Here is a 12,310-nt window from a genome sequence, read left to right on the forward strand (position 1 = left end):
TAGATAAAATAAAAAGAAGAAAAATAATACATGACTACTTGATACGAAACAAAACGAGCGATCTGACTATATATATATATATAGTTTTTCAATCTTCATAATATATATATATATATATATATATATATAACTTAAAACGCGAAAACAATTGACGTGTTAGAACATCGAACAGAGTTCGATAAAAAAAATCTTTTATGATTATTATAACAAATTTATTTTCTCTTTTTGACAATACATTATTATTATTATTATTATTATTATTATTATTATTATTATTATTATTATTATTATTATTATTATTACTATTATTATTATTACTATTATTATTATTATTATTATTATTATTATTATTATTATTATTATTATTAATATTATTATTATTATTATTATTATTATTATTATTATTATTATTATTATTATTATTATTATTATTATTATTATACATAATAAAAATTAAGAAGTTCCTCTGAACAACAATATAGTTTTTATCCATAACTTTTCCACTTATAAATATATACAAAACACGTGTATATATATATATATATATATATATATATATACACATATTCTTATATATTTATTTCATAGATAAATTGTTTTTCACTATAAATCAGATTTATCGTGAACAATTAATCAACTTCATAAGGTTTGAGTCATTCAATTATCTTTTTCTCATTGATATAAATCTTTTTATTAATACCTTTAATAAAATCAATGTGAAAGAATGATTTTTAAATCTCTTCTATAAATTTATAGTAAATAATAAAACGTAAACAGCTGATTAGATATCTTATATAAGATTAAATGACGCGCAAAATTTCATAAGCGTAGGATTATTATTAATGCGAACCATAATTGTAAGTTTTCTAAAGATAAAAACAATTATGTTTTACCTGTAATAGTTGTCGTTTATATGTTAATATCAATATGCGCAAAAACGTTCCATCGTGGTTTTATAATATTTCGTCAAATTCAAGATGCAGTAGAATATCTTCTTATGCAGGCGTGTCATATCGAGAATACCGTCGATTATCTCCTAAAGGTCGGTTTATAATATTATTCTTTTCATATTATATAAATTAATATAATTATAAAAAAAATATATATATATATATGTATATATACATATTATAGAATTCTTACATAAAAGAAAGAATGATTATCAGAGTTTTTTTTTTTCTAGGTCACGTTGATGATGGAAAAATTGATTTAAAAACTGTCATACTTGAAAAATAGAAGAAGAAGCTGGATTCTAAATTAAGGAGTTCTAAATTAAGTCCGTTCATTACCCTCGCCCTTTACCCCGATTTTCTTTATAATTTAGAAGCCATTAATGAGAATAGGCGTGATTCCTTAACTATTTCGATGAACAAGATCTCATTTTAAAGGCGTAGGTTTAATCTATCATATATTGTTATCGAATTTTTAAAAAAGCTTTTTATTCGTGCATAAAATATTCTTCAAAAATATTATCTTTCAACATGATTTTTTTTCAAAGAAAATAAAGCTTTTTCAAAAATTCGAGAACTATATACGATAGATTAAGCCTTCGTCTTTAAAATGATATCCTGTTGATCAAAATTGATCAAGAATTATGCCTGTTTTTATTGTTGGCGTAAATCCTATTTTCGACATTTTTCGCGAAGAAAAAGTTTAGTACTGTGGCGCCCCTCGACATTTGCGGTAAGAAAGAAGAAGCTCGTACTTTCATTACTGATTTTTATGTACGCACTTGAATGATATATGTTTTGTTTCCGTGAAGTAGCGATTGCTTACTTATTTGCATGATGGGTAAATAGCTGATGTTTAGAACTTATGAACATTCTAAATCCAAAGAAATACGTTTCACGATACTCGCATGGAGAAGCTACGATAATTTACTCTCTTAACGTATAATCATACAAATTTCATTTATTAAATTATTCTACGAACCAATAATACGAAGGACAGTGTAATATATATATATATATATAAATTAAATTAAATAAAAAATGAGGCATGTTGAATAAATACATGACATACACATAGTACGACATGATGAACAACATGATATAAAATGCATCTGTCACAGAGACTTCATCATTAGAAAATTAGATCTCAGAATACGTTATATCTGTGATAATTGTCGTTTATACTAATATCAATATGTCTGTGCAAAAACGTGCCTGTGGTTTTATTATATTTCGTCGAATTCAAGATACAATAGAATATCTTCTTATGCAGGCATCATACGGGGAGCACCATTGGTCACCTCCTAAAGGTCATTTTATAATATTAATGTTTTCGTATTATATAAATTGATATGATTATAAAAAAATTATATATATTATAGAATTCTTTCATGAAAGAAAGAATGATTATCAGAATTTTTCTAGGTCACGTCGATGAGGGAGAAACTGATTTTGAAACTGCTTTACGTGAAACAGAAGAAGAAGCTGGATTTGTAAAAAATGATATAAAAATTTTTCAAGATGCCAAAGTAGAATTAAATTATAATGTTAATGGTATTCCTAAAACTGTCATATATTGGTTGGCAGAACTTATAAATCCTAATCAGCCTGTCAGAATGTCTAGCGAACATCAAGCATATAAATGGTTAGGTTATCAGGAAGCTTGTAATCTTGCAAAATATGCGGATATGCAAAGTGCTCTGACACAGGTTAATGAATATATAAATAAAAATATAAAAAAGAAATAATATATAATATAATTAAAAGTATTTCTTTATAAAATAAAGTATTTCTAAATACTTACGCAATAAAAGTAAAATATAAATATTGTGAGATTATATTATTTTATATAAACAATATAAAATGAAAATCCTTTTTAGAATATATATATATATAAGCAAGTTTTTATGGCATTTTATGAAAAATAATAATTGTAAATGAAATTGGTTAAATATTTATTTGAAATTTGAATAATCTGATGTGAATATTTTTTTGAAGCCGAATATATTTTAGCCAAATATAACATATGTATATAAAAAATTGATTTATAACTTTATACATTTAAAACAAAAATGTATATACTATTATTATAAACAATAAATATTATTAATTAAATATTTATAGTATAGAAAATTTAAGATTCTGCCATATTAATTATATTTTAATACATTGTTGACCGACAATTTTACTCAGAATTTATCTCATATCACCGGCTATTATTTCGTAATTGAATATAAAAATGAAATAATATAAGTAAACTTTTTTATAATGGTTTATTATAAATAAATTTTATTTAATATTTAACTTTTAATATTTCTTTTTGGTATGATAAACGGTGTAGCAATCACCTACGTCTAATATAGGTTCAACTATATAAATATTAATAAAATTTTTCTTACATAAAATAGGCATTTATTTTAAGTAACAAAGTAACTAAAATAATTTTCATTTTAAATTTCTGCGCCATTATCGAATCAACATGGCGACTAATAGTTTACTGATGGTCGTTTGCAAGTACTACTTCTATAATACTACGTAAAAAGTTTGTTTCTCCTCTATATATCGTTTAAAGTTGATAGTACCATGTGATTGAAACGTGAAAACAACAAGATATTTTTAAAAAATTACTTATTATCAACATAAAATTTAACTGTTGATAAAATCATGAAAAATTTATCAGTATTGCGTCAAAGCTGTCGAAATTTGGAAGCTCTGGAAAGTGAAATTTTATGCAATTTGAAATATTCAAAAATATTATGTACACTTAACCCAAACAATGATGATTTATACATTGGATTACAAGATCAATTGTACATAATACCCTCAGATCCAGATAGTGAAATAACTTCTGTCAATATTAACAATGAAGCAAACAACAAAATTATTGGTTTAGAATATACTAATGTAACACATCAAATATACTGTGCATATGAGAATGGTGACTTAATGACAATAAATATAGATTCTGAGTTAGATTGCGAAATGGTAACACAAATAAATGGAGGCTTAAGTTGTATAAAACTAAGTCCTGATCATGAAATCCTTACATTAATAACACCCAATGATACCGTAATTACTATGATATGTAGCTTTGATATAATATCAAAGGTATTCTTTATAATTTATATACCATATTTGTATATCATAAATAAGAGCATATGTTCTTTATATTATAACTATTTCCTATGATATATTGTAGGTAAATTTACAAGAATCAAATTTTGGGGTAAAACAATTTATAACAGTTGGCTGGGGTAAAAAAGAAACGCAATTTCATGGATCAATAGGTAAAGCTGCAGCAATGATCAAATCAGCAGAAATAAATAAAAATGACACTGACGATGGACTACCCAGAATAACATGGAGAGGTGATGGTTCTTTGTTTGCTGTGAGTTTCATAGAAAAAAACAATGACATTCGTCAATTTAAGATTTTCAACAGGGAAGGTATTTTGCAATATACAAGCGAATTGTCAAATAATATGGAAGAATCATTGTCTTGGAAGCCTTCTGGAAATTTAATAGCTACAACACAAAAATTAATCAATAAACATGTGGTATCTTTTTTTGAAAAGAATGGTTTAAAACACAGAGAATTTCTACTGCCATTTGAAACAAAAAATGTTACAGTAAGTCCAAGTTATTTGTTATTTAAATAGCTTGTTATATAAATTTAATAATGGCCTTACAGGCAATAAAATTTATGTTTTATGTAGGTAAAAGAAATATTTTGGTCTCCGGATTCAGATATTTTAACTATTTGGTGTGAAGAAAATAATAGTATAATATTACAACTGTGGACAGAAAATAATTACTATTGGTATTTAAAACAAACATTCAATTTCTCTATAGACAATCCACTCTTATATGGTACATGGAGCTATAGGACTAACTGTGGGAAAACATTAATTTTACTCACACCACAGAATGTTTTAACTTATTCATTTCAGTGGAGCATTAATCACAGTAAAGGTCAAAGTTTAAAAGACAAAGCAGTAGTTGCTGTTATTGATGGAAGAAAAGCTTTATTAACAGGATTTAAAATTGGCATAATACCACCTCCAATGGCACATCAGACTTTAGAACTTTCAGAACCAATTAATGCAATTGTCTTTGCACCAAATGTAAAAAGTACAGAATCTTTGATAGATATCAATGCTTTCTTTTGTGTTCTACACAATAACAAATTGGCATTTTTTAAATGTTCAGACGTAAGTATGTGTAATAATTTTAATTATTACATATTTCTTCATATATATAATAAATTTAATAAGCTTTTACATACGATAATTTTATTATATAGGATTCAAATGTTCTTGAATATAAGAATATAAGTATGTGCGAAATTAAATGGGATGTACCAACATTTGATACTAAGAATGTTATACCTATCATGCGACATTTCTTATGGTTTAAGGAAAATACTATATTGAGTTCTATTTCAATAGATAATCAAAGTATTTTGTGTATAATAAATGTAGATCTTGAAAAGGATGAGGTTACTGTAAAGTATGTACAAAATTTTTAATATTTATATTCTATCATAATGTTATTTTAATTTATTTTAATTATGTTAATCTATCTATAATGTATGTATTAATTTTTTTATTAGACAAACACACATCATGGAAGGATTAATAGAACATATAATATGTTCCCCTAATGCAGATGAGGTTTTTGTGGTAATAGAAGGATCTGTTTTAAAATACAGAGATAATGAATTTGATTTCATTGGAATCAAGATACCAACCTTTTCTCATAAAGTAGATCTATTAGAAATTGATACAAGATATGCAATAATATCATTATCTCATGGCAATCGTTTATCAATCGATAGTAAAGAAATTGCAAATAATATTACTAGTTTTTTTTTACATTCAAAATTTTTACTTCTTACAACTTCACAACACACACTGGTATGTGTTACTTTGGACAACGAAGGATTAGAGCAATTATATAAGCAAGATTTAACTATAAAACCATGGGAAAATAATATTTGTAAACAATCTGTTAATGGTATGTATAAATTATGATGTAATATTTATTTTATATTTGATATATACATTGTCGTTTTATGTATCTAAAAAAAAAAAAAAAAAAAAAAAAAAAAAAAAAAAAAAAAAAAATTTTACAGATTTAAACATAAGGAGAATAGAAAGAGGATCTTTTCTAATAATAGCTCTTTCAAATGACTCTAAAACTATTTTACAAATGCCTCGGGGTAATCTTGAATGTATTCAGCCTAGAGCATTATCATTGTATATTATTGGAGAACATTTGAAGAAGTGTGAATATTTGGCTGCATTTAACCTTATGAGAAAACAACGTATTAATTTGAATTTAATATATGATTACGAACCTATTATATTTCTGCAAAATGCAAAGAGATTTGTTGAAGATATTACAAATCCACAATGGTTAAGTTTATTTTTATCTGAATTACAAAATGAAGATGTTACGCGTACGATATATTCGAATTGTTATTTAAACTGCAAAAATCAACAAGCATCGAATGGAAATAAGGTTTCATTGGTTTGTAATTTGCTGAGAAGCATTTTGGAAGAAAAAAATAATGCATATTATTTTATACAACCAATATTAATCAGTTTGGTTAAAAATCATGAACAACAAGGTTTGGAAGGTGCACTTAAAAAATTAAAAGAAATAAAAGGATTGGAATCTAAAGAATTCGTTCAGAGCATATCGTCCGAAGATGCATTAAAATATTTATTATACTTAGTAGATGTAAACGTTCTTTTCGATACAGCTTTGGGTATGTATGATTTTGAATTGGCAATGTTGATTGCATCAAAATCGCAGAAAGATCCTAAAGAATATATACCGTTTTTAAATAATTTAAAAAAACTTGATGAAAATTTTATGAAATATTCTATCGACATACATCTAAAACGATACGAATCTGCTTTAAATAATATATCAAAAGATACAGAAAGATTCGATGAGTGTTTGAATTTAATAAAAAATCAAAATTTATATATAAACGGCTTGAAGATATTTCAAAAAGATAGTAAAGAATATAAAGAAATTGCACGAATTTATGGAGATCATTTATTAAGTAAAAATAAATATAAAGAAGCAGGAATAATGTATCAAAAGGCAAATGATTATGTTAATGCATTAAAAGTATATAAATTAGCTGCTTGTTGGCAAGAAGCCATTATTGTTTCAGCTTCACTGAATTTAAGGTAAATATATAAAATTACTTTAATTTTTATTTTTTTTCATCCTCTTATATTTTCAAATATTACTATGTAAAAATAATATTTAGTCCTTCAGAATTATGTATATTATACAAAGAACTTCAAAAAAGATTATACTATGATAAAAGATATTTAGAAGCAGCTCAAATATTGATACTCTATTTAAATGACCCTGAAGGAGCTGTTTCACTATTATGTGAGGGCAAATATTGGAAGGACGTTTTAAGAATTGCAACTGATGCAAATCGTATAGATTTAATTGGTATATTTAATAATTTAGCTACTTTTTACAATTACTTTATAAAATAATTAAATTATATTTTAACTTTAAATAACATTTTCTACATAGAAACACATATTAAGCCTGGCATACAAGAACATGCTGAGTATACTACGGCACAAATTATTAAGAATAAAGAAGATTTTGAGAAATACAAAGCTCGACTTATAGTAGTAAGAACAGAAATGATAAATAAACAAACACATATTTATGACGATACATTAAATGATAATATTTTAATGTCAAATAATGGGATTAACGATTTTCTTAGCGATATCAGTAGTGTTACTGGTTCTATAATTAGTAAAGGATCGCAATCATCTATAATATCTAAGTAAATAAAATAAAAAGTATATTATAAATATATATATATATATATATATTATAACTTGATCAATGCGATAATATTCAATTGGATAATTTTTTTAGGAGAAGTTATAGATCAAGTAAAAATCGCAGGAAACAAGAGAGAAAACTTTTAAGTATGAAAGAAGGGAGTATGTTCGAAGATTTAGGATTAATGCGAGCATTACATGAAATTATTACCAAAACATATAAGCAAAAAGGTGTGTGTTCCAATACTATAACACAGCATTATATTATATATTATTAATCATATAATTCTCATGCAGATGAAGTGGACTTATTAACACAAATGTTACTATATTTTAATGATGATGAAGTTGCAGAAAAATTACAAGATATTATGAAAAGTTTTCTTGCAATTATAGAAAGTAGTAAATCTAAAATTTGGGATAAATCAGCGCCTATAAGTCTTACATTTTATGAAGTTGTAAGTTTCATATAAATATTATCTATGATAAATATTTAATTGATTTTACATTTTTAGAATTCGATTGATGATACCTGTATATCAAAAAAGCAACAAGAAACGTTTATACCACAGAAATTAGTTGGTAAGTTTCTGTTAACAATTTCATGTTTCTTTATAATTGCAAATCAATTAGAAAAATAATAAAAATTATTTTATAGAACCACACATAATGTATCCACCAGAAGAAACTGTATCTACAGGATATCTGCATATTTTTTCAAAATAATATTAAATAAATAAAAAATAAATATTTTTATCAAACCCATAAGTTACTTCCTTTTCTTTTTTATGTTTCATATGCACCCTAAATATACAAAATTTAATGCTATTTTATAGACTTAATCTAATTATTTATAAAAAAAAGTTTATGATTTTACATAAGTAATTTTATTATAAATGTTACTATTTAAAAATAAACCAGCTAATATTTCGTAGATTATATTATCATTTGTCAAGAATTTTTTTGTCACTTCTGATGTAATACAATCATCCGTTTATTTACAATCAAATGGATTTCATTGTAATACAAAATATAAATAGTTGCATATAAATTATATATATATAAAATTATATCTATATATATTTTATCTCTATATACATTCAAAATTTGCACAAGAGATGTACATTACCTTTGAAAATTATCGTACTTTATTTCGAGTCAAATTTCCCGTATACATAAATTTATACAATCTTTAATATATAGAATACATAAGAACTGCTAGCTTGACTTATGAAATAATAAGGCTTTTTGAGTTAAGATATTTATGAATACATTTTTATAAAAGTATAAATTAAAATATATTTGTGAAATATTAATGTATTCCCCATATAGTACTGTTAAAATATATGTAGTGCTAATATATATAAAAAAAAAAAATGAAATAAACAAACAAAAAAAAAAACAAAAAGCTTTCATAACGATTCAAGGATAAAACTTAAAATGCAGCTTAATATTCTATTATCAAATACCATATGTTATGATTTTCCATGTTATATCTAATATTATTATAACAGTCCAAAATATATTCCCTCTTTACTACATTCTCATGCTATTCTATATTTATACTAAAAAATTATGGTATATAATTCTCCTAAATACATATAACACACCCTTGTATAAACGAGGCTGCAAGCTTCTATAAACAATCCGTGTGTTAAATCTCTAATAGACAAATAAGATTTTTCATTACCTATTTATAATTTAGTTTACATTTAAGATGATACAGTCCTTGTATAACCATAATACTAGATGGAATATCATAATTAATAGGTTTGATGACATTATAGATAAAGAATTTCTTTCTGCAATTTTTATTGTTAATGATATTAGTGAAGGGTTTAAGTTTATTTGTTTTCTATTGCCATGGCAACTATAGTTGGGGATTTAAGTTCTGGACGAATACTAATCTTCATATATTTGGCATTTACATATTTCTTTCTCACAGCTTGATATTTACTTTTATCTGCATTTGTTATAATAACAGCAATATCCTTCACAACAGGTAATATATCTTCTTTAGTATAATTACTATAATATTCTAAAGTGTTTGTCCAAATTTTCTTATTTTCATTTTCTTCATTATTACCAAGGATTCTATCAAAAATACATTACACATAAATACTTACATCTTTGATAAAAAGGACATGTAATAAATATTTTCAGACATAATACTTACACAAATGCCAAATATATGGCTGCTGCTGCTATTAAACTTGGTGAATAATGACACATTTCATAATGTACTAAACTCTGTTCCAAAAAGTATTTGGCCATTGTATGATGTATGGGAAGAGCCTTTAGCCAATACAAAATATTAAATATGCCATTAAAATGAAATGACTTCAGGTCATATAGTAACGGATATTACATTATTACTTATTATTACCTTTCCAGCTTTACTATATCTTCTTAAAAAATGAAGTGGTAATGGTCGTCCAAATGAAAAGTCAAGAGTTCTTAAAATGAGCAGTTCCATTTGCAAAATTTCTAATTTTGTGTATGCATTATCAGTTATATACACAAAATCGCTTACATCTGGTGAATACATTTCTTCATATTTACTAGCTATAAACATTGCTGTTACACCTACCAGCTGTAATCTTTTCCTATCTATAGTCTTGTATGACTGTTATGAAAAAATTTATAGCATATTAATTAATGAAAACAAAGAAAAAAACTTAATAGTTATATTTTATTTAAAAACAAACCTGAAGAAATCTATCGATTATAGCAATAGTAAGATATAATGTTTCTTGCATAAGATGAAATTGTTGATGTACTTCAATAAGCCAATCTATAAGAACACTTCTCATCTTGGCAGTGACTTCTTGTCCAGTTAAATAATCCTTTTTAATAGGAAATCTTTTTTCTAAACTTCTTAAATATTCATATATATCATTACAATACATAGAAACCAGAATTGGATTTTCCTTATCCGTTTCATCTATATCTTCAACAGTCATAAGATCAGACGAAAATGATTCTTTTTCTTTTGTTGTAGATATCGTAGGTGCTGATGGTAATGAATTTGTTTCTATAGAAACTTGAACTTTTGGTATGGGTTTAACTAATTGCACTTGTGGCTTTTCTTGTACTTTTGCAGGCTTTTCTTTAACTTTTTCTATGACTTTTTCAATTTGTTTAACGTCATTCTTCTTACAGATTATTTGTTTTTTTTCCTTTAACAACAAACTACTTCTTTCAATAGGTTCTGCTCCTCTTTGTGTATTTACTTTATTTCCTAATTCTCCAAATACAGCTCTTTTAGTTGTTACTGTTCTTGCGGCAATAGATGACTTCGAATTTATAACATTTTCTTTATTAACATTATTCTGTAATCATTTTTTTTTTTAACTAATAATCACATAAACTAAGATATAAAAATAATTATAAATAATAAATTGAATAGATATTGAAAGATTTCATGTATAATTAAATAATACATATATAAATAAATAAATTTTTTTAAGAATATATGTATATACTATATTTATTATTATTATATCTCATACACACACACACACACACACACACACACAAACACACAATCTAATACAATAAGTAAAAAAATACTAATATATAAACAATAAATAACAAAATATTAATAATATTAATATATTTATTATATTAATATAATTAACAATATTAATATTATTAATAATATAATAAAAAAATTCATAATACCTTATAAAAATAAATCTACTTTTAAAACAAAATTTTATGATTATGGTAAAAATAAACATAATATTATTAGATTATCGTTAAAAAGAAAAGCAAAATGCATATTTATGAATATTTCTATCAAAATTAAGATAGAAAAAAAATAATTAAAAGAAACCAGTTGAAGGAACAATTTAAATGAAAAATATTTCCGTATAATAACTTAAACAAAAAAGTAAATATTTTCGTAAAATTGATTATTTTTAAAGCTTATAGAACAATTTGTTAAAAAGAAAAAACACGTGCGCAAGATAATGTTACTATTTTCTAAAGCCTTTAAAATTATAATAGGGCATTTAAAGATGTCAGGCACAGGGACCGTTACCCTATCATGCTGACCTCCCCTCATTAGATATTCTAACGAATGTAAATTTTCAATGTATTTTCTAATGTTTTTTTAGAAAAATATTATTTACTTACCATAAGCACTGGTCGATTTCTTAGCGCCATCGTCAACTCTGATAAAATATAATCTTCCTTAATACAAAAATATAATTCCTTTAAAATAATCTTTATCTCTTAGATGCTTGCCAAACAACGTTCACCTCTCGTAATAACGACCTCAGCGGTTTGAATTTGTTTAGCTGCTAGACCGGAAATTCACCCTCGATAGATGGCTACGTACGATCTATAAATGGCGCGAAAAAATCATTTTTTGATTGGTATTCCAATTTTACGAGGGAATATTTAAATCTCGTTTTAATTAAACAAACTTATTTTAACATGTTAAATTCAGATATATTTTTATTTATATACTCGTAATAAAAGATTTTTATATTATTTTCAATTTATATAAAATGATCCG

The 12,310-nt window shown here is 24.6% G+C and overlaps 3 protein-coding genes across 6 annotated transcripts; 2 read left to right on the forward strand and 1 right to left on the reverse strand.

The window, feature by feature from the left end:
- Nucleotides 1-677: 677 nt before the first annotated feature.
- On the forward strand, nucleotides 678-2,786 carry LOC124949043 (bis(5'-nucleosyl)-tetraphosphatase [asymmetrical]). 2 transcript variants are annotated; one of them, XM_047493544.1, is made up of 4 exons: nucleotides 678-1,042; nucleotides 1,184-1,683; nucleotides 1,763-2,260; nucleotides 2,376-2,786. In XM_047493544.1, the coding sequence occupies exons 3-4, from the start codon at nucleotides 2,146-2,148 to the stop codon at nucleotides 2,696-2,698; spliced, it is 438 nt and encodes a 145-aa protein (XP_047349500.1). In that variant the 5' UTR covers nucleotides 678-1,042; nucleotides 1,184-1,683; nucleotides 1,763-2,145; the 3' UTR covers nucleotides 2,699-2,786. The 2 variants fall into 2 exon arrangements, with proteins under 2 accessions (XP_047349500.1, XP_047349499.1); XM_047493543.1 differs by having other exon boundaries at nucleotides 1,766-2,260.
- A 410-nt stretch (nucleotides 2,787-3,196) lies between these two features.
- Nucleotides 3,197-8,550, forward strand: LOC124949029 (putative elongator complex protein 1). 2 transcript variants are annotated; one of them, XM_047493503.1, is made up of 12 exons: nucleotides 3,197-4,058; nucleotides 4,150-4,578; nucleotides 4,666-5,160; nucleotides 5,253-5,458; nucleotides 5,562-5,965; nucleotides 6,084-7,155; nucleotides 7,239-7,432; nucleotides 7,520-7,784; nucleotides 7,880-8,016; nucleotides 8,083-8,243; nucleotides 8,301-8,367; nucleotides 8,444-8,550. In XM_047493503.1, the coding sequence occupies exons 1-12, from the start codon at nucleotides 3,615-3,617 to the stop codon at nucleotides 8,509-8,511; spliced, it is 3,942 nt and encodes a 1,313-aa protein (XP_047349459.1). In that variant the 5' UTR covers nucleotides 3,197-3,614; the 3' UTR covers nucleotides 8,512-8,550. The 2 variants fall into 2 exon arrangements, with proteins under 2 accessions (XP_047349459.1, XP_047349460.1); XM_047493504.1 differs by lacking the exon at nucleotides 3,197-4,058 and having other exon boundaries at nucleotides 4,186-4,318; nucleotides 4,392-4,578.
- Nucleotides 8,551-8,906: 356 nt separating this feature from the next.
- LOC124949033 (G2/mitotic-specific cyclin-B) lies at nucleotides 8,907-12,083 on the reverse strand. 2 transcript variants are annotated; one of them, XM_047493511.1, is made up of 5 exons: nucleotides 11,926-12,083; nucleotides 10,494-11,117; nucleotides 10,172-10,411; nucleotides 9,962-10,080; nucleotides 8,907-9,879 (listed from the first exon to the last, which is right to left on the reverse strand). In XM_047493511.1, the coding sequence occupies exons 1-5, from the start codon at nucleotides 11,953-11,955 to the stop codon at nucleotides 9,630-9,632; spliced, it is 1,263 nt and encodes a 420-aa protein (XP_047349467.1). In that variant the 5' UTR covers nucleotides 11,956-12,083; the 3' UTR covers nucleotides 8,907-9,629. The 2 variants fall into 2 exon arrangements, with proteins under 2 accessions (XP_047349467.1, XP_047349468.1); XM_047493512.1 differs by having other exon boundaries at nucleotides 10,494-11,081; nucleotides 11,926-12,080.
- Between the last annotated feature and the right edge of the window lie 227 nt (nucleotides 12,084-12,310).

Source organism: Vespa velutina, chromosome 5 (assembly GCF_912470025.1).
Source record: "Vespa velutina chromosome 5, iVesVel2.1, whole genome shotgun sequence".
Lineage (NCBI taxonomy): Eukaryota > Metazoa > Arthropoda > Insecta > Hymenoptera > Vespidae > Vespa > Vespa velutina.